Source organism: Mustelus asterias, chromosome 28 (genome assembly GCF_964213995.1).
Source record: "Mustelus asterias chromosome 28, sMusAst1.hap1.1, whole genome shotgun sequence".
Taxonomy (NCBI): Eukaryota; Metazoa; Chordata; class Chondrichthyes; order Carcharhiniformes; family Triakidae; genus Mustelus; species Mustelus asterias.
The window spans coordinates 29,471,644-29,493,143 of NC_135828.1; the positions used below are offsets into that span (position 1 = coordinate 29,471,644).

General features: G+C 46.8%; 1 protein-coding gene across 1 annotated transcript in view; it reads right to left on the reverse strand.

Moving 5' to 3' along the window:
• The window catches only part of LOC144480361 (annexin A7-like), a 90,674-nt gene that overhangs the window by 5,819 nt on the left and 63,355 nt on the right, over nt 1–21,500 (reverse strand). The window contains exons 9-11 of the mRNA XM_078199784.1: nt 18,498–18,668; nt 15,826–15,996; nt 2,248–2,323 (exon numbers count right to left, since the gene is read on the reverse strand). Of these exons, the coding sequence (XP_078055910.1) occupies nt 2,248–2,323; nt 15,826–15,996; nt 18,498–18,668 (418 nt within the window). The remainder of the gene's footprint in view (nt 1–2,247; nt 2,324–15,825; nt 15,997–18,497; nt 18,669–21,500) is intronic.

Below are 21,500 nucleotides of genomic sequence, written 5' to 3' on the forward strand. Positions count from 1 at the left end.
GAATTCGATGTTGAGACCGGAAGGCTGTAAAGTGCCTTGTCTGAAGAGGAGATGCTGTTCCTCCAGTTTGCGTTGAGCTTCACTGGAACATTGCAGCAGGCCAAGGACAGACATGTGGGCATGGGAGCAGGATCGTGTGTTAAAATGGCAGCAACCGGAAGGTCAGAGTCCTGATTGCACACAGACCGAAGGTGCTCAGCAAAGCGATCACCCAGTCTACGCTTGGTCTCTGATATAGAGGAGACCACATTGGGAGCAGCGAATGCAATAGACCAAATTGAAAGAGGTGCAAGTGCTTAACCTGGAATGAGTGTTTTGGACCTTGGATGATGAACATGGAAGAGGTAAAGGGACAGGTGTTACACCTTCTGCCATTGCAAAGGAAGGTGCCATGAGTGACGGGAGAGGTGTTGGGAATAGTGGAAGAGTGGACTACGTTATCCCGGAGGGAACGGCTCTGTGGAATGCTGACAGAGGAAGAGAAGGGAAAATGTGTTTGGTGGTGGAATCACGCAGGAGTTGGCAAAAATGGTAGAGGATTATGTTTTGCATGCGGAGGCTGGTGGGGTGAAATGTGAAAACTAGGGGGACTCTATCCTTGTTCTGGGAGGGAGGGGAGGGGGTGAGAGTTGTAGCGTGGGAGATGGATCGCATGGTGTTGAGGGCCCTGTAGACAACTGTAGGTGGGAAACCATGGTTGAAGGAAGAGGAGCACATATTAGAAGCACCACTTGGGAAGGTGGCATCATTATACAGGGGCGGCACGGTAGCACAGTGGTTAGCACTGCTGCTTCACAGCTCCAGGGTCCCGGGTTCGATTCCCGGCTCGGGTCACTGTCTGTGTGGAGTTTGCACATTCTCCTCGTGTCTGCGTGGGTTTACTCCGGGTGCTCCGGTTTCCTCCCACAGTCCAAAGATGTGCGGGTTAGGTTGATTGGCCAGGTTAAAAATTGCCCCTTAGAGTCCTGGGATGCGTAGGTTAGAGGGATTAGCGGGTAAAATATGTGGGGGTAGGGCCTGGATGGGATTGTGGTCGGTGCAGACTCGATGGGCCGAATGGCCTCCTTCTGCACTGTAGGGTTTCTATGATTCTATGATCATTGGAACAAATGCGACAGAGACAAAAGGAGCTGAGAGAAAGGCATGGAGTCCTTACAGGATTAGGACTCCATCCCTTTAAGAGCTGCAGTCCAGATAGCTGTGGGAGTCAGTGGGCTTGCAATGCATATTGGTAGATAGTCTATTGCCGGAAATGGAGACTGAAAGGTCAAGGAAGGGAAGGAAGTGTCTGAGATGGACCAGGTGAAAGTGATGGGGAGGTGGAAACTGGAAGCGAAGTTGGTGAATTTTTCCATCAACTCATTTCCTCTCATCTTGACTCCATCCTCGCTCCTCTGGTCCACTCCCTCCCCACCTACATTAAGGATTCCTCGGATGCCCTGTGTGATATTGACAGCTTCCAGTTTGCAGACCCTAACCACCTCCTATTCACCATGGATGTGTAATCTCTCTACACCTCCATCCCACACCCAGACAGCCCGCGAGCCCTTTGCTTCTTTCTTGAAAAGGGGCCCGAATAATTCCCATCCATCACCACTCTCCTCTGCCTGGCTGTGTAGCAATGGGTACCCACATGGGTCCTAGCTGTGCTGGTCTTTTTATGGGGTATGTGGAACATTCCTGGTTCCAGGCCTACCCAGGTCCCTTCCCACAACTCCTTTACCGGTACATTGATGGCTATTTTGGTGCCGCTTCATGCTCTCATCCAGACCTCGAAAAATTCATCATTCTCCCATTCGATTGTTTGGTTAAAAAGTCACGTCTTAAAATCAGTACACTGCGTTTCATGAGTCTCTGTATTTAGCTTAAGTTTAGCAATACATAACCTCAAGAAAACCCCCGTCAACAAGAATGTTGCAGGAGGAGCCGGAGCAACAACACATGGGGTGGGGATGGGGAGACAGAAAGATGGAAATGCTGGGAGAGAGAGTGGGGGTGGGGAGGGAGAGAGAAGGACAAGTGGAGATGCGGAATGAGGAGGAATGGCCGGGCCGGGAGGGGGGGGGGGGGGGGGGGGGGGGGGGGGGGTGGTGGTGGTGGTGGTGGGAGGAGAGAGGGAGTAGGAGGAGGATTCGAGAGAGCAGGAGAGTGAGTGAGGGGGGAATGATGTTCTGTATAATCGTCATCTGGAGACAAATTCAGGTTAGAGGGTATTGTTGATGATTGTATCAGTAACATAAAACCCACCAATGGCCTGCATTCCGTCACGCACATCTCCTGAAAATTCCCGATCCACGGCCTTCAGCAGCTCCCGATTCGCCAACTGTGGAGAAATCAAAATACACGGAGAAAATAAAGTTCAGCCCCACAAACAGAAATCCGGTGAATTTGGCTTAAATTGGAGAGAGAGAGAGATCTGTTCACGTGGGAGATATTCAAAGCAATAAACAACTTCTGAAAGGGCAAAAATGCAGGTAAGCAAATGAACGCAAGCCAAAGCTTTGAACTAAGAGAAAGAACTCAGTAGACCAACACCGTTGTACAAGCCACAAAGGATAGATATCATAGATTCCCTACAGTGCAGGAGGATGCCATTTGGTCCATTGAGTCTGCTCCTAAACAATCCCACCCAGACCCTATTCCCATAACCCCACATATTTACCCCTCTAATCTCCACATCCCGGGATACTAAGGGGCAATTTAGCATGGCCAATGCACCTAACCTGCACATCTTTGAGCTGTGGGAGGAAACCGGAGCGTCTGGAGGAAACCCATGTAGACATGGGGAGAATGTGCAAACTCCACACAGACACAGTGACCAGAGACCAGAATTGAACCCTGGTCCCTGGAGCTGTAAGGCAGCAGTGCTAACCACTGTGCCACCCCCCTATGAAACATAACTTTCAAGGAATGTCAAAGCTAACAGTAAAAGCTTTTATAAACATATTCAAAACGAGTGGCTTAGGGAAATGTGGGTGCGTTAGGCCAAATAAAGATGGTATTGTCATCAACAAGTATGAAGTGGCAGAATTATTAGCTGAAGACTTTGCACCCACCTTCATGTCAAAGAAGATGAAATACTTGTGACCTGTGCAAATTGAGAGATAAATTTGAGATTGGGGAATTGTAAAAATCACAAAGCCAGGGACCTCCTGATTACAGCCCAAGAATTATACAGCCCAATGTGTCTCTCTGAAAGAATTAGCCTATTATTGCCATTCCCCTATTCCTCCAGAGAAATATTCCCATCCAGCATAAAGCATAAATCCAAAACATTTTCCTTCTCAAATTTGTATCCAATGGTATTTCAAGCTGAAAAGTGAATCATTACCCACTACAGCAGAAGAAGTGAGTTTTCTTTATTCATTTGAATTTTTTCCGCTTTCACAAATTTGCTCCATCATTTTTTCATTTCTCTCCCCCTGTTGGAGCGCACATACCACCTTCACCATTTCAAACAACACTCAGTGGTATCATCTTCAACAATGTCGCTGCTAAGTGGCACAGTGGCAAGTACTGATGCCTCTCAGCACCAGGGACCCAGGTTCAATTCCAACCTCGGGTGACTGTCTGAGTGGAGTTTGCACATTCTCCCTGTCCTCAGAGTGCTCCTACAGTCCAAAGATGTGCGGGTTATGTTGAGTGGCCATGCTAAATTGCCCCGTCAGGGGGATTAGCATGGTAAAAACGTAGGGTTACAGGGATAGGGCTGAGTGGAATTGTTGTCAGTGTAGGCCTAATGGCCCCCTTCTGCACTGTAAGGATTCTATGATTAGCAGCTGGTGAGGGCTTGGGGAACATCAGCTGAGCTTCAATAGCCTGTGCTCCACATTCACTGTCCATGTGGATACTTCCAGCAGGAGTGAGAACTGTAGTCAGGATCACCCTCCATAACCCAAGGATACCAGGTCCAACCAGGAATGAGCCAGACCAGGTGCTAGACTTGGAAGTTGGTGTGCATTTTGGTGATAGTGACCACAATTCGGTTACGTTCACCTTAGTGATGGAAAGGGATAGGCATGAACCTCGGGCCAGTGGTTTTAGCTGGGGGAAGGGTAATTATGAGGCTATTAGGAGAGAATTAGGAAACATAGGTTGGACTAGGAGATTACAGGGACTGGGAACGTCCGACATGTGGAGTTTTTTCAAGGAGCAGCTACTGCGAGTCTGTGATAGGTATGTCCCTGTCAGGCAAGGAGGAATTGGTAGGGCTAGGGAACCGTGGTGCACCAAAAAAGTTTCTTTGTTGGTTAAAAAGAAAAAGGAGGCTTATGTTCGGATGAGACGTGAGCACTCGGGTAGTGCACTAGAAAGCTTTAGATTGGCTAAGAGGGAGTTGAAGAGCGAGCTTAGAAGGGCTAAAAGGGGACATGAGAAGACTTTGGCGGATAGGGTTAAAGAGAATCCTAAGGCGTTCTATAGGTATGTCAAGAACAGAAGGTTGGTTAGGGCAAGTTTAGGGCCAGTTATAGATGGCAGAGGGAAGTTATGTGTGGAACCGGAGGAGATTGGTGAAGCATTGAACCAATATTTCTCTTCGGTGTTCACGCAAGAGGACATGAATATAGCTGAGGAGGACACTGGGTTGCAAGGGAGTAGAATAGACAGTATTACAGTTGATAAGGAGGATGTGCAGGATATTCTGGAGGGTCTGAAAATAGATAAATCCCCTGGTCCGGATGGGATTTATCCAAGGATTCTCTGGGAGGCAAGAGAAGTGATTGCAGAGCCTCTGGCTCTGATCTTCAGGTCGTCGTTGGCCTCTGGTATAGTACCAGAAGATTGGAGGTTAGCGAATGTTGTCCCATTGTTTAAGAAGGGGAACAGAGACTTCCCCGGGAATTATAGACCGGTGAGTCTCACTTCTGTTGTCGGCAAGATGTTGGAAAAAATTATAAGGGATAGGATTTATAGTTATTTGGAGAGTAATGAATTGATAGGTGATAGTCAGCATGGTTTTGTGGCAGGTAGGTCGTGCCTTACTAACCTTATTGAGTTTTTTGAGAAAGTGACCAAGGAGGTGGATGGGGGCAAGGCAGTGGACGTGGTATATATGGATTTTAGTAAGGCGTTTGATAAGGTTCACCATGGTAGGCTTCTGCAGAAAATGCAGATGTATGGGATTGGGGGTGATCTAGGAAATTGGATCAGGAATTGGCTAGCGGATAGGAAACAGAGGGTGGTGGTTGATAGTAAATATTCATCATGGAGTGCGGTTACAAGTGGTGTACCTCAGGGATCTGTTTTGGGGCCACTGCTGTTTGTAATATTTATTAATGATCTGGATGAGGGTATAGTTGGGTGGATTAGCAAATTTGCTGATGACACCAAAGTCGGTGGTGTGGTAGACAGTGAGGAAGGGTGTCGTAGTTTGCAGGAAGACTTAGACAGGTTGCAAAGTTGGGCCGAGAGGTGGCGGATGGAGTTTAATGCGGAGAAGTGTGAGGTAATTCACTTTGGTAGGAATAACAGATGTGTTGAGTATAGGGCTAACGGGAGGACTTTGAATAGTGTGGAGGAGCAGAGGGATCTAGGTGTATGTGTGCATAGATCCCTGAAAGTTGGGAATCAAGTAGATAAGGTTGTTAAGAAGGCATATGGTGTCTTGGCGTTTATTGGTAGGGGGATTGAATTTAGGAGTCGTAGCGTTATGTTGCAACTGTACACAACTCTGGTGCGGCCGCACTTGGAGTACTGTGTGCAGTTCTGGTCCCCACATTACAGGAAGGATGTGGAGGCTTTGGAGAGGGTGCAGAGGAGGTTTACCAGGATGTTGCCTGGTATGGAGGGGAGATCCTATGAGGAGAGGCTGAGGGATTTGGGATTGTTTTCGCTGGAAAGGCGGCGGCTAAGAGGGGATCTTATTGAAACATATAAGATGATTAGAGGTTTAGATAGGGTGGATAGTGATAGCCTTTTTCCTCTGATGGAGAAATCCAGCACGAGGGGGCATGGCTTTAAATTGAGGGGGGGTAGTTATAGAACCGATGTCAGGGGTAGGTTCTTTACCCAGAGGGTGGTGAGGGATTGGAATGCCCTGCCAGCATCAGTTGTAAATGCGCCTAGTTTGGGGGCGTTTAAGAGATCCGTAGATAGGTTCATGGACGAAAAGAAATTGGTTTAGGTTGGAGGGTCACAGTTTTTTTTTTAACTGGTCGGTGCAACATCGTGGGCCGAAGGGCCTGTTCTGCGCTGTAATGTTCTATGTATGTTCTAACTGTAATGGTCAAAACTGCCCTAGCTAACTCCAATCCACGATCAAATGTGGCAGCGGTTCCTTGTTTTGTGTGTTGCTACTCACCTTGAAATCTAGCAACACCCTGGGGGGAATACCACTGATCAGAAACTGAACTGGACTAGCCATATAAATACTGCGGCTACCAGAGCAAGTCAGATGCTGGGAATCCTGCAGCGAATAACTCACCTCCTGACTGCCCAAAGCCTGTCCACCATCTACAAGACACAAGTGAGGATTAAGCTCATGCTACCAAATAAACCTGTTGGACTTCAACCTGGTGTTGTGAAACTACGTACTGTGCCTACCCCAGTCCAACGCCGGCATCTCCACATCAGGATTATGATGGAACACTCCCCACTTGCCAGGATGGATGCAGCTCCAACAACACAAGAGGCTTGACACCATCCAGGACACAAGAGCCCACTTGACTGCTACCCCTTCCACAAACATCCACTCTCTCCACCATCAACATTCAGAGCAGCCATGTGTACTATTTACACGATGCACTGCAGGGACTCACCAAGATTCCTTAGGCAGCACCCACAACCATCTAGAAGGACAAGGGTAGCAGATACCTGGAAACACCACCACTTGGAAGCTCCCCTCCAGGTCACTCACCATCCTGAATTGGAAATATATTGCCGTTCCTTCACTTTGGCTGGGTCAAAATCCTAGAACACTGGCCCTCCCTAACAGCAGTGTGGGTGTACCTACATCTCAGGGACTGCCGTGGTTCAAGAAAGAAGGTCACTCCCCTCCTTCTGAAGGAGGATTATGGATGAGCAATATCTGCTGAGTATAGCCAGCAATGCCCACATCCCATAACTGAACTTTTAAAAAAATAAGCCACAGAGGTAGGTACAAGAGACTTTTCAATTGTTTGATTGCATCTGCAGACAAAAGCTTAGGGCATTGCACAGCGTACATTGATATGGAGATGGCAGGGGATTGGGTAGTTACAAAGATATTCATTCAGGTTAGCCTTGTTTAAGGGGGTCTCGATTTAATGCATCAGTTATACTGAGCCTTGGTCAGACTCCATCTAGGGTTCTGTATTCATAGAACATAACAGCGCAGTACAGGCCTTTCGGCCCTCGATGTTGCGCCGACCAGTGGTACCAATCTAAAGCCCCTCTAATCTACACTATTCCAATATCATCCATATGTTTATCCAATAACCATTTGAATGCTCTTAATGTTGACGAGTCCACCACTGCTGCAGGCAGGACATTCCACGCCCTTACTACTCTGAGTAAAGAACCTACCTCCAACATCTGTCCTATATCTCTCACCCCTCAATTTAAAGCTATGTCCCCTCGTGCTAGCCAACAACATCCGAGGAAAAATCATAGAAGAAATCATAGAAACCCTACAGTGCAGAAGGAGGCCATTCGGCCCATCGAGTCTGCACCGACCACAATCCCACCCAGGCCCTACCTCCACATATTTTACCCACTAATACCTCTAACCTACGCATCCCAGGACTCTAAGGAGCAATTTTTTTAACCTGGCCAATTAACCTAACCCGCACATCTTTGGACTGTGGGAGGAAACCGGAGCTCCCGGAGGAAACCCACGCAGACACGAGGAGAATGTGCAAACTCCACACAGACAGTGAACCGAGCCGGGAATCGAACCCAGGACCCTGGAGCTGTGAAGCACCAGTGCTAACCACTGTGCTACCGTGCCGCGCTCACTGGGCTCGCACTATCCACCCTATCTAATCCTCTGATCATCTTGTATGCCTCTATTAAGTCACCTCTTAACCTTCTTCTCTCTAACGAAAACAACCTCAAGCCCCTCAGCCTTTCCTCATACGATTTTCCCACCATACCAGGCAACTTCCTGGTAAATCTCCTCTGCACCCTTTCCAACACTTCCACAGCTTTCCTATAATACGGCGACCAGAACTGTACGCAATACTCCAAATGCGGCCGCACCAGAGTTTTGTACAGTTGCAGCATGACCTCCTGGCTCCGAAACTCAATCCCTCTACCAATAAAAGCGAACACACCGTACGCCTTCTTAACAATCATATCAACCTGGGTGCCAACTTTCAGGGATCTATGCACATGGACACCGAGATCCCTCTGTTCATTCACACTACCAAGTATCTTACCATTAGCCCAGTACTCTGTATTCCTGTTACTCCTTCCAAAGTGAATCACCTCATACTTTTATTCAGTGCTCAGACCTCACTTGAAGTATTCAGTTCTGGGCACTGCATCTCAGGAAGGAAATATTGGGATGCAGTGTTGATTCACCAGAACAATATCAGCACTGAAAGGGTTAAATGGGGACAGGTTGTATTGACTTGGCTTATCTTCCCTCTGGAGCAGGAGGTTTAATCATGATTTAACCAGGTGTTTGAAGTGACTAATGGATTCGGCAGGGCAGAACCAGGTTTCCTCAGGTTGGGGAACAGAACCCATCCACAACTTGTAAAATCTGAGCTAGACTGTTCAGGGGTGAAACCAAGAACTCTTTCCTCCAAGTCCCAGACCATCAATGCCGAGGGGGTCAGTTGGAACTTTTGAGCGAGATTGATAGATTTTTCCTGAACAAGGATAGCAAGGTGCACACAGGTAAATGGGAGTTGAAATGCCAGCCAGGCATGGTGAAACAGCCTCAAGGGGCTGAATGGCCTCCTCCTATATTACATTACTGGACCCAAGTGTTAAATACAGTAAATGTTACAGACATATACAATAGGTGGAAGGTGGTGAGAAAAGACTGGTGTGTTCCAGGGCTAAGCCTTCATTAGATTGGCAAAGGAAGGCAGAAGAGTTTGTTACTTTGAACCAAAGATCATAAGCACAGAAGGAGGCCACTGGGCCACTTGTTTTGCAGCAGCAATGTAAACTAATCCCAGTGCCCTCCGTTTTAAATATTTACCCCATTTAGCATTGAAAGATGCAATGGTAAATGCCTCGACTGTTCTTTGTGGCAAATGGTTCAAATGGTCTCTGCTCATGGACTTAAAAAGAAAACAGATAATCCATTAGGAAGATGGAATAGAAGGTTATGCTGACAGACAGAGGGAGAGATCTGGAAGAAGTGAGGAGGAGAGAACTGAGTGAGAGAATGGGGAATTAATAGTCAATAACAAGGAAACGGCGGGTGATATTAACAAATATTTTGCTCCTGTCTTTACCATAGGGGATACAAGAAACACTCCCATAATAGCTGTAAATTGGGAGATGGAAGCAAGAGGAACTTGATGAAATTACAATCACAGGCAAACAGTACTGAGCGAACTGATGGAGCTGCGGGCTGACAAGCCTCAAGATCCTGATGGACTTCATCCCAGGTCTTTAAAAACGGTGGCTAATGAGGTAGTTGATGGTTGGTGTGAATTTTCCAAAATTCCCTAGATTCTGGAAAGGTTCCATCAGAGTAGAAAGTAGAAAATATAATCCCTCTGTTCAAGAAAGGTGGGAGGTAGAAATCAGGAAACTATAGGCCCGTTAGCTTGATGTCTGTCGTGGAGAAGGTGCTAGAATCAATCATTAAAGAAGTTATAGTTGGGCACTTAGACAAGATGAAGGTAATGGGCAAGAATTAGCATGGCTGTATGAAAGGGAAATCCCGTTTAACCAATTTACTAGAGCTCTTTGAAGGTGTAATATGCTGTGGGTAGAGGGGAACCTGTAGATGTACTTGGATTTCTAAGGTGCCACATTAGATGGTGGGATTTGAATTCAATAAAAACACCTGGAATTAAGAATCTACTGATGACCATGAAACCATTGTCGAAAAAACCCATCTGGTTCACTAATATCCTTTAGGGGAGGAAATCTGCTACCCTTACCTGATCTGGCCTGCTGTGGCTCTGGAGTCACATGCAATGTGGTGGACTCTCAACTGCCCTCTGAAATGACCTAGCAAGCCACTCAGCTGTATCAATCGCAACAAAGTCAATAAAGAAAGAATGAAACTGCATGGACCACCTGGCATCGACCTGGACACCGCAAAAGACAACGGCAAAACAAACAGCCCTGTTAACCCTGCAGAGACCTCCTTACTAACTTCTCGGAGCTGGTGCCAAAATTGGGAGCGTTGTCTCACAAACTAGTCAAACAACAGCCTGACATAATCATTCTCACAGAATCCTTACAGATAACTCCTCAGACACCACTATTACCATACCTAAATGTGTCCTGTCCTATTGGCAGGATAGACTCAGCAGGGGTGGAGGCACAGTGGTATACAGTCAGGAGGGAGTTGCCCTGGGAGTCCTCAACATCGACTCCGGACCCAATGAAGTCTCTTGCTTCAGGTTAAACATGGGCAAGGAAACCTCTTACTGGTTACCACATACTGTCCTCCTCGGGTTGATGAATCAGTACTCCATGTTGAGCAACACTTGAGGAAGCACTGTGGGTGGCAAGGGCACAAAATGTACTCAGTAGGGGATTTCAAAGTCTACCACCAAGAGTGGCTCGGCAGCAGCACTACTGGTCAGGTCCTAAAGGATGTAACTGTTAGACTGGGTCTGCAGCTGGTGGTGAAGGAACCAAGAGGAGAAAACATACTTGACCTCATCCTTACCAATCTGCCTCCCGCAGATGCATTTGTCCATGATAGTATCGGTAAGAGTGATTGTCCCTGTGGAAATAAAGTCCTGCCTTCACATTGAGAAAACCTCCATCGTGTTGTGTGGCACTATCAGTCTGCTAAAATGGGACAGACTTCGAACAGATCAAGCAACTCAAGAAAGGGCATCCATGAGGCGCTGTAGGCCATCAACAGCAATGGAACTGTACTCCAGCACAATCTGCAACCTCATGGCCTGACATATCCCCACTCAACCATTACCATCAAGTCAGGGGATCAACCCTGATTCAATGGAGAGTGCAGGAGGGCATGCCAGGAGCAGCATCAGGCCTACTTAAAGATGTGGTGTCAACTGAATGAAGCTACCAAACAGGACTACTTGTATGCCAAACGGCAAAAAGAACAAGTGATAGACAGAGTTTAACGATCCCACGACCAACGGATCAGACCCAACTCTGTAGACCTATCACATCCAGTCGTGAATGATGGACAATTAAACAATTCACTGGAGGAGGAGGCTCCACAAATATCCCCATCAAAGAACAAAGAACAAAGAATACAGCACAGGAACAGGCCCTTCGGCCCTCCAAGCCCGCGCCGCTCCCCGGTCCAGGATTGAATCCTGAATCCAGGATCCCCGCCCAATTTTCCAGCCTATCTACATACCAATATCCTATCCACCGAGCTGTCCCTCACAGCTACGATGCTTTGTTCATTACAACCTATTAACTCACCCCCACCCCCCCATTCCAGACCATGTGATCTCCAGGGAGAGGCGAAAACCCAGAGTGAAAAACCCCAGGGCCAATATGGGGAAAAGAAATCTGGGAAATTCCTCTCCGACCCCCTGAGGCGATCGAAACGAGTCCAGGAGATCACAATGGCCCCGATCGGAAAATGCTTCCCAACCCTAGTCATTTCCACTTCCACGAACACCATATGAATTCCCTGCCCCCGAGACAGGTTCCCAACTATCCGCAGTCTCACCTCTGTACTGGCACCAGCAAGATGATCATAGAATGAAGCCTTGAAACGAGAAACAAGGAACAATTAGCCCGCGCCGCTCCCTGGTCCAAACTAGACCACTCTTTTGTATCACTCCGTTCATCCCTCCGTTCCCATCCTCAATGATGGAGGAGCCCAGCGCCTCAGTGCAAAAGATAAGGCTGAAGCATTCACAGCAATCTTCAGCCAGAAGTGCCGAGTAGATGATCCATCTCGGCCTCCTCCAGTGGTCTGCAGCATCTCAAATGTCAGTCTCCAGCTAATTCAAGAAAAGGTTGGAGGTGCTGGATACTGCAAAGGCAATGGGCCCTGATAACTTGTGCTCCAGTACTTGCTGCTCCCCTAGCCAAGCTCTTCCAGTACAGTTACAACACTGGCATCTACCCAACAATGTGGAAAATTGTCCAGGTATGTCCTGTACACAAAAGCAGGAACAAATTCAACCCATCCAATTACTGCAATCAGTCTACTCCTGATCAGTAAAGTGATGGAAGGGTCATCGACAGCGCTATCAAACAGCATCTGCTCAGCAATAACCTGCTCAGTGACGCCCAGTTTGGGTATTTCCAGGGTCACTCAGCTCCTGATCTCATTACAGCCTTGGTTCAAACATGGACAAAAGAGCTGAATTCCAGAGGTGATAGTGACAACACTTGACATCAAGGCAGCACTTGATTGAGTGTGGCATCAAGGGGCCCTAGCAAAACTGGAATCAATGGGTATTAGGGGGCAAACACTCCACTGGTTGGAGCCACACTTGGCACATAGGAAGATGGTTGTGGTTGTGAAGCTCCAGGACATCCCTGCAGGAGTCCATCAGGGTAGTGTCCTAGGCCCAACCATCTTCAGCTGCTTCATCAATGACCTTCCCTTGGTCATAAGTGGGGATGTTCGCCGATGACTGCAAAAAGTTCAGCACCATTTGCGACTCCAGATACATGAAAACAGTCCATGTTCAAATGCAACAAGATCTGCACAATATCCAGGCTTGGGCTGACAAGTGGCAAGTAACATTCGCGCCATACAAATGCCAGGCAATGACCATCACCAATGAGACACACACTAACCACTGCCCATTGACATTCAATGATGTGACCATCACTGAATCCCCCACTGTCAACATCCTTGGGGTTAACATTGACCAGAAACTCAACTGGACTCACCACATAAACAGTGGCTACAAGAGCAGGTCAGAGGCTAGGAATACTGCGGCGAGTAACTCACCTCCTGACTCTCCAAAGCATGTCCATCATCTACATTGCACACATCAGGAGAACATCCACTCTCTCCACCGACGCTCAGTAGCAGCAGTGCGTACTATCTACAAGATGCACTGCAGGAACTCACCAAGGCTAATTAGACATCGCCTTCCAAACCCACGACCATCTAGAAGGACAAGGGCAGCAGATACCTCGGATCATCATCTGCAAGTTCCCCTCCAAGTCACTCACCATCCTGACCTAGAAATATATCACTGTTCCTTCGCAGTCGCTGGGTCAAAATCCTGGAATTCCCTCGGACAGTATTGTGGGTCAACCCACAGCACATGGACTGCAGCAATTCAAGGTAGCAGCTCACCAACTTCTCAAGGGCAGCTAGGGATGGACAATAAATGCTGGCCAGCCAGCAACATCCCATGTCCCACAAATGAATAAAAGAAAGAAAAACATGAATTACATTGAACTTTAAATAAGGCCAATGAGTTTTAAAATCGACAGACAAGCTCCAAGCAGCTGACGATGAAAGTCAGCCACTGGCCGAGTTGCTGGTGGGTGATTCTCTGAGGGACAATGGAACCTCATCCTGTTTCCAGACAAGGTACTTCTAAAGCATACAGAAACCAATTGCCATCTCCAGTGGAGACAATGGTAGGGTGGCACAGTGGCACAATGGTTAGCACTGCTAGCTCTCAGCTCCAGGGACCCTGGTTCAATTCCAGTCTTGGCCGACTGTGGAGCTTTCACTTTGTCCTTGTGTCTGTGTGGGTTGCCTCTGGGTGCTTTGGTTTCCTCCCACAAACCAAAGATGTGTAGGTTAGGTGCACTGGCCATGCTAAGTTGCCCCTTAGTGTCCCAAGATGTGTCAGTTAGGGAAATTAGTGGGGCAAGTGCATAAGGGAATGGGGCAGGGGTGGAGCTGGGAAGATGCTCTGTCAGACTGTTGGTGTAGACGATGGGCCAAATGGCCTCCTTCTGTACTGTAGGGATTCTATGATTCTGGGAGATGAGTACCACCTCATCAGGAGATAACCTATGCATAATATCAAGACAGATCTGTGGATTTCACCTTCCAGGAATACACAAAACCTGGGATAAAAACCAGCTGAAAAGCTGCCCCAGGTGTATGCACATGTGGGGGTGTTAGAACTTGTTTGACACAGAGGCAAAGAGCCAGCCAGCAGCAGCAGCCCGGAAAATGTTTTTGCAGGTATATTTCCATCTCTCGCTTGCTGATTGTTGAAGTAAGCCAAGTCAGCGAAGTCACAGCTGGAACGGAAACAAGGAGGCTTCTCCGCCAAACTGCAGAACACTGGAATCTCAAAACTGACTATTCACCTGAAGTCAGTGCTCCTGAAATTTCAAATCGCAACATCCACAACACTCACCATCTACTCCTCATGAATCAAGGACTGTCTCAGATACCTTTCTTTGCAATCAATTCTCACTTCTAATCTGTGTCTTATCATAAACTCACACTATCTTTAACTCAAGAAAGCCTGGTTAAATTGGCTCAATTTAAAACAAATATTCGGATTGGGAAAAGGTATCTGTGAAGGGAGGGATTATTTTAGATTCATCCTGTTGGGACCAGCAGAGAGGATTGAATAGAGAGACAATTCCTCCCTCCCCATCCAGGGCATAACAATTTGGGGGTATCCCAGTCAGAGGGAATCAATTGAGGGATCTCACCTGGGTTAACAAATTTGAGGAAACTCACCTGGGGATCAGTCATAACAAATATAATGTGGGAAAATGTGAAGTTCTTCACTTTGGCATGAAGAATAAAAGAGCAGATTACTTAAATGGAGAATGACTGCAGAATTCCAAGATGCAGAGGGATCCGGGTGCTCTCGTGCATGAATCACAAAAAAGTCAGTATGTAGCCACAGCACATAATTGAGAAGGAATGTCGTCTTTTTGAGGAATTGAACATAAAAGCAAGGATGGCATGCTTCAGATATACAGGGCATTGGTGAGACCACAACTCAAATACTGTGTGCAGTTTTGGTCTCCTTATTTAAGGAAGGATGTAAACGTGTTGGAGGCAGTTCAGAGGTTTATGAGATTAATACCGGGATTGTCTCTAACGGTTGTGTGACTTTGGAATTCTCTGCCTGAGAAGGTGATGGAGGCGGGGTCATTGAATATTTTTAAGGTGGGGGTAGATAGATTCTCGTTAGGCAAGGCAATCAAAAAGTTATTTGATTAGATAGGAATGTGGAATTCGACACACAAACAGATCAGCCATGATATTATTGAATGGTGGAGCAGACTTGAGGGGCCGAATGGCCTCCAAGGATTCTCTTGGAGCAGCATTGGTCAGGTTCAGTGTGGCACGGTGGCTAGCACTGCTGCCTCACAGCGCCAGGGACCCGGGTTCAATTCTGGCCTCGGGTCACTGTCTGCGTGGAGTTCGCACATTCACCCTGTGTCTGCGTGGGTTTCCTCTGGGTACTCCGGTTTCCCCTCTCAGTCTAAAGAGGTGTGGGTTAGGTGGATTGGCCATGCTAAATTACCCCTTAGAGTCAGGGGGATTAGCAGGGTAAATACATGGGGTTATGGGACCAAGGCCGGGGTGGGATTGTTGTTGGTGCAGACTCGATGGGCCGAATGGCCTCCCTCCGCACTGTAGGAATTCTATGATAAATGTATCCTCGAGCCTCACTTTCTTTAACTATCAAAATGTTGCGTAATTTTTAAAACTCTTACATCTCCATACTCTGGTCATTTCCATTTGTCTTTGTGGTTCCTAATGGAGAGAGGTAATGGAGTGTGTCTCCAGAACGATCCCACTTTTGCTCTTACCCTGCCGTATTCGTGAATAGTGGCCTTGAGCTGGGGGAAGCTGCGGGTAGCTAGAATCATGTTGAAGGTCGATTCGTCCGTCCCAAGTTTCCCTTCCCCGGCCCGGAACAACCTCTCTGCATCCGCAGTCGCCTTCTGCATGTCCACAGTCTGATTCTCATCACGATTGCCCTGTGAATGGAGATCAAAGAAAGTTTAGGTGGGTTTTGGGTCAGTTTCACACTTTGGGTTTCAGTCCTTTTAGCTACAGTTGACCCGTAGCTGAAAGGAGGTTGTTGCACTGCACCTTCTATGTGCACTGGATACAGCTTCCCCAGGGAACAGCAACTCCTCGTAACTCAGCCTGGTCTCCATTTCTCATTTCTGAGCTGGGACAATGTGGGCGATTCCTCATCAAAGGGTATCCCAGTGGAGCACAATTCCCATAGGTACACATACACACACACTCCAGCAGGAGTCACTGCTTTTCTTTAGTGGGAAGTGGGGAAGCCAGACATAAAAACAGATTTTGCCCATCCCTAGTTAACCCGAGGACATTAACAGCCAACCACAGAGTATGGGCCCACTATGTGGGCCAGAACAGGCAGTGGTTCCCTGCCCTGAAAGAGTTCAGTGAATTAACTGGGTTACTTGACCAGATGCCAGCGCACACATTACCAGTTTCATCAGAGCTGCCAGATTTATAGAATTCAGCTGCACCAAACGGGATAAAACCCCCAAACTTCCGGACTGCTGTTCCATTGCAGAAATGCTTTAGTCAGGATTGGGAACTCCTAACTTTGTTCCCGAGGGGGCACTCTGAACGTGTGCAATCTTTGCACTATGGCACCAGTCACGACCAGCTAGTTCAGTGCAGACTGCAGCCATCTTGGAGCCTGCTGGTTACATCAAGCACTCACTTTACCATGCAGGAGTGACTACTTCAGGATATGTACATTTATGGAAAGTGTGGCTAACACTGTAAAGATTCTGTGTTACAATGAAATAGGCAGAGCAGATGAGAAGGTTTTTCCTTTAAAGGTTCTGAGACAATTGGAGCTGAACACTGAATATTAAAAAGGAACTGGTAAAAAAAAAATCTAAAAACACAGAACCAGAGCTCCAGAATTTCTCATGCGTCACACAAGCGCCATTATCCCCACCCCCAACAGGGGGAGGCGATGGCCTAGTGGTATTATCGCGAGACTATTAACCCAGAAGCTCAGCTAATGTTCTGGGGACCGGGTTCGAATCCCACCATGGCAGATGGTGGAATTTGAATTCAATAAAACTATCTGGCATTAAGAATCTACTGATGACCATGAAACCATTGCTGATTGTTGGAAAAACCCATCTGGTTCACAAATGCCTTTAGGGAAGAAAATCTGTCATCCTTACCTGGTCTGGCCTACATGTGACTCCAGGGCCACAGCAATGTAGTTGACTCTCAGCTGCCCTCTGGAATGACCCAGCAAGCCACTCAGTAAGGGCATCTAGAGATGGCAATAAATGCTGTCCAGCCAGCGACGCCCATGTCTCAAAAGAATAATAAAACCCCTCCACGGACCAAGATGGAGAGGGGGTAGGGATTGAGAGTCTGCACGGACCAAGATGGAGAGGGGGTAGGGATTGAGAGTCTGCACGGACCAAGATGGAGAGGGGGTAGGGATTGAGAGTCTGCACGGACCAAGATGGAGAGGGGGTAGGGATTGAGAGTCTGCACGGACCAAGATGGAGAGGGGGTAGGGATTGAGAGTCTGCACGGACCAAGATGGAGAGGGGGTAGGGATTGAGAGACTGCACGGACCAAGATGGAGAGGGGGTAGGGATTGAGAGTCTGCACGGACCAAGATGGAGAGGGGGTAGGGATTGAGAGTCTGCACGGACCAAGATGGAGAGGGGGTAGGGATTGAGAGTCTGCACGGACCAAGATGGAGAGGGGGTAGGGATTGAGAGACTGCACGGACCAAGATGGAGAGGGGGTAGGGATTGAGAGACAGTGAAAGAGAGAAAGAAATAAAATGTGTATGTCATGGCTGAGCAAGCAGTCTCACACATGGAGACGTACATGGATGGTGTATGGCCCAGAGGAGAGAGTCTCTTCACACACCAGCATTCTCACTGAAGCAGGGGCCAGAATATTTATGCAATTCAGTTTTAAACTTCTTTACCTCTGGTTTGGGGTGAGTCTACAAGCAGGGAGACATGGTTTCAGAATAAGGGGCAGGTCATTTCAGACTGAGATGAGGGGGAATTTCTTCAGTCAGAGGGTGGTGAATCTTTGGAAGTCTTTGCCCCAAGAGGACTGCTGTGGAGGCTCAGTCATTGAGTATGTCCAAAGCATAAGTCAATAGATTTCTAGATACCAATGACATTAAGGGATAATGGGGTTAGTGCAGGAATATGGTGCTGAGGTAGATAGTCAGCCACGATCTAGCTAGATGACAGCAGGTTTGAGCAGCTGAATAGCTTACTTCTTCTCCAATGTTGATGACCCGAATCTATTCATGTTGAAGCACACAAGGGGCTCAAACCTTCAATGGTACATCTTGTGGATGCCACATTCCACCTGCACAGCCTCCTGACACTGGGGATGTTCTTGGTGACCTGGAGACAAGCTCGAGGTCAGGGAGCAGCTCGAGGTGATCGTCAGGAGTTGCTGCATTTATTATCTGAACCTTCCAGTCACTGACCTGAGACATGGAGATGAGCAATCTCTTGAAATGGCCACTTGTGTCCTTCTTCAAATCCTTCTCCAAATCCCGACCCAGCTCCTCCCTGTAACAGCGTACAATCTCACGGATCTCCTGGTTATTCCTGGTGCACAGGATCTCAATCAGGACCCGATCTTGCGTTCCAGCCCCCTGTGGGATATGAAGGAAAAGAGAGGAAGTCAAGACTAATTGTTTCTTTGACGTGATGTGGTGTGACTAGGATAGATATTTATAGTTCCAAACAGACACTGTTAACTTCTTCCCAGATAGTCATTCAGCACATTGTCCAGAACGGTATAGTACAACTCATTATTATAATGCATCAGTTGGCTTAGTGAAATACTCCTGCCACACAGTCAGGGGGTCAAGTTGCAAGGCGGACACAGTGAGGGAGTCAAAATAACAAATTCATCAACCAGGATTACTGCGACTTGTTGCTCTGCAGTGACTCCAGTTCAGGAATATATGTGAATAAATCTTGGACAAGAACAGGGCCAGTTCTAGCTAGAATGAGAAATACAACTTTTCAATTTTCTAAACATCTGTGTAGCAGAGAGATCTCACCCCAGTGCAGGGGTAGAAATGCAGTCAGCCTGATTCTAAAATCACAACAGGCGCTCCTGCTCGGTATCCCAACACACTGCACACATGCAGAGCCTCATCTGGACAAAATTAGTGAACAGAAATTACCAAACAATTTATAAACACATCTCAATTATAACATTATTTCTTCCATAAATTGGGGAAGGGTGTAGATAATGGAGATTCATGATTGGAGGCCAGCAAGAATAAACCATTCAGCGAAATTACAGTCACTTAAACAACTCTTATCGGCCAAACAAAACTTTCTTTCTTGGAGTGATGTAGAACTCCATGCAGTTCTACTGGCATTTGTAGAACATCTTTGTCTAGGATATCTCATTCTTGCTGAATATATTGGTACAAACACAGAAGCCAATGGAAAGTTCTCACAAACGGCAATGTGATCAAATATTTTTCTTTTTGCATATTGGCGGAGGGATAACCAGTCAGCATTCCCTCAAAGCTCTCTGATCAGTGTCACAGAATGCTTCACAGCCAGCAGATGGAGGTAAATGTGGTTCAATGTCATGTCCGTGCCACCTCACTCAGTGTGCGATAGTGTCAGAAAAGGAATTGTTGCTAAACATTTACTGTCCCCCCCAGCAGTGGACTGTCAGATTCAACATGATTTGATTTATTGTCACATGCATTTGTATATAGCGTAAAGTATTGTTTCTTGCATTCTATACAGTCAAAACATACCATTCATAGAGAAGGAAAAGAGTGCGGTATGTAGTGTTACAGTTAGCTAGGGTGTAGAGAAAGATCAACTTAGTGCGAGGCAGGCCCATTCAAAAGTCTGACAGCAGCAGGGAAGGAGCTGTTCGAGTTGGTTGGTACGTGACCTCAGACTTTTGTATCTTCACAAAGGCTCCACCCAACCGCACCCTTTCTTTTAATCACAGAATGGCTTTTTGGCTCACTGTGTGTGGGCAGCATTATCCAATTAGTCCCCACTCTCCGACTCATCCCACAAAGGCTTTCATTTCTTTTAAAATTTTAAACACAGAATCTATATCTGATTTCCTTTTGAAAGTTACCAATGAATCTGCTTCCAGCACCTTTTCAGACAGCACATTCCAGATCAAAACACCTGTGCAAAAAACATTTCTCTGCATCTCCTGTTCTGGTCAATCAACTTAAATCTGCATCACTGGTTAATGGCTCATCTGCCAGTTTTGTATTTATCCTTCGCACAACCATTCATGTAATTCTGAACACCTCTACCAGATCTCTTTGCAACCTCCTGAGCTCGAAGGATAACAATCCCACTTTCTCCAGTCTTTCTACTTCATCGAAGTCTTGCTAAAAATGACATGCTGTCTCAACTGATACTGCAATTGGACAACACTTGCTAAACAATCCTGACTGTGCTGAGAATTACACTGCAAACCAATTCAAGATTATCAGCTGGGTTCTCAGTGCGACTTGCCTGTGCATGCTGGAAGCCACATATCTTCACAGTGTGAAGACACTTTGCCTTTAAGAAATGTATTTTTATCATGTTTCTTGAAAGGAGTATGTTTAAAATTCAGCTCCGTTTTAAATGGTGTTGATTTGTCAGGGCAACAGGCAGCTCAAAAGTTGAGAATGCAAGATAATGACTGATTTTAGTTAATGATGTGTTTGTCTAAACAGTTAATGCATTTGTGTTTACTTAAGTTTTCCTTGGGGTTTCAGAGTAGGTTGATTGACAAGAGACAGTCATGTGCTAATGGGAAGAGCAAAGCTGACAGTTTCTCTTTAGTTTTAAAACAGTCCGTTTTCTGCTCGATTCTGAAAGAAACAAGCGGTGTCTCTGTCTCCAGAGGTGTTCAAAAGACTCTAGGACTTTTAACAAGTACAAACATGTAAGCCTGTTTATGGCTAACTGACTTTGAAAAGGGGTTTTAATTCTATAAGAGGAAAGTTGCTTGAAGTGGAACTAATCTGGTGAACTGATGCAATGACAATCTCTCCCTCAATGTCAACAAAATGAAGGAAATAGTCATCGACTTCAGGAAGCACAGTGGAGGACGTGCCCCTGTCTACATCAATGGGGACGAAGTAGGCATGGTCGAGAGCTTCAGGTTTTTAGGTGTCCAGTTCACCAACAACCTGTCCTGGTCCCCCCACGCCGACACCATAGTTAAAGCCCACCAAAGCCTTTACTTTCTCAGAAGACTAAGGAAATTTGGCATATCCACTACAACTCTCATCAACATTTATAGATGCACCATAGAAAGCATTCTTTCCAGTTGTATCACAGCTTGGTATGGCTCCATGATTGCAAGAAATTACAAAGGATCGTGAGTGAAGCCCAGTCCATCACTCAAACCAGCATTGACACCGTCTACACTTCCCACTGCCTCGGAAAAGCAGCCAGCATAATTAAGGACCCCACGCACACCGGACAAACTC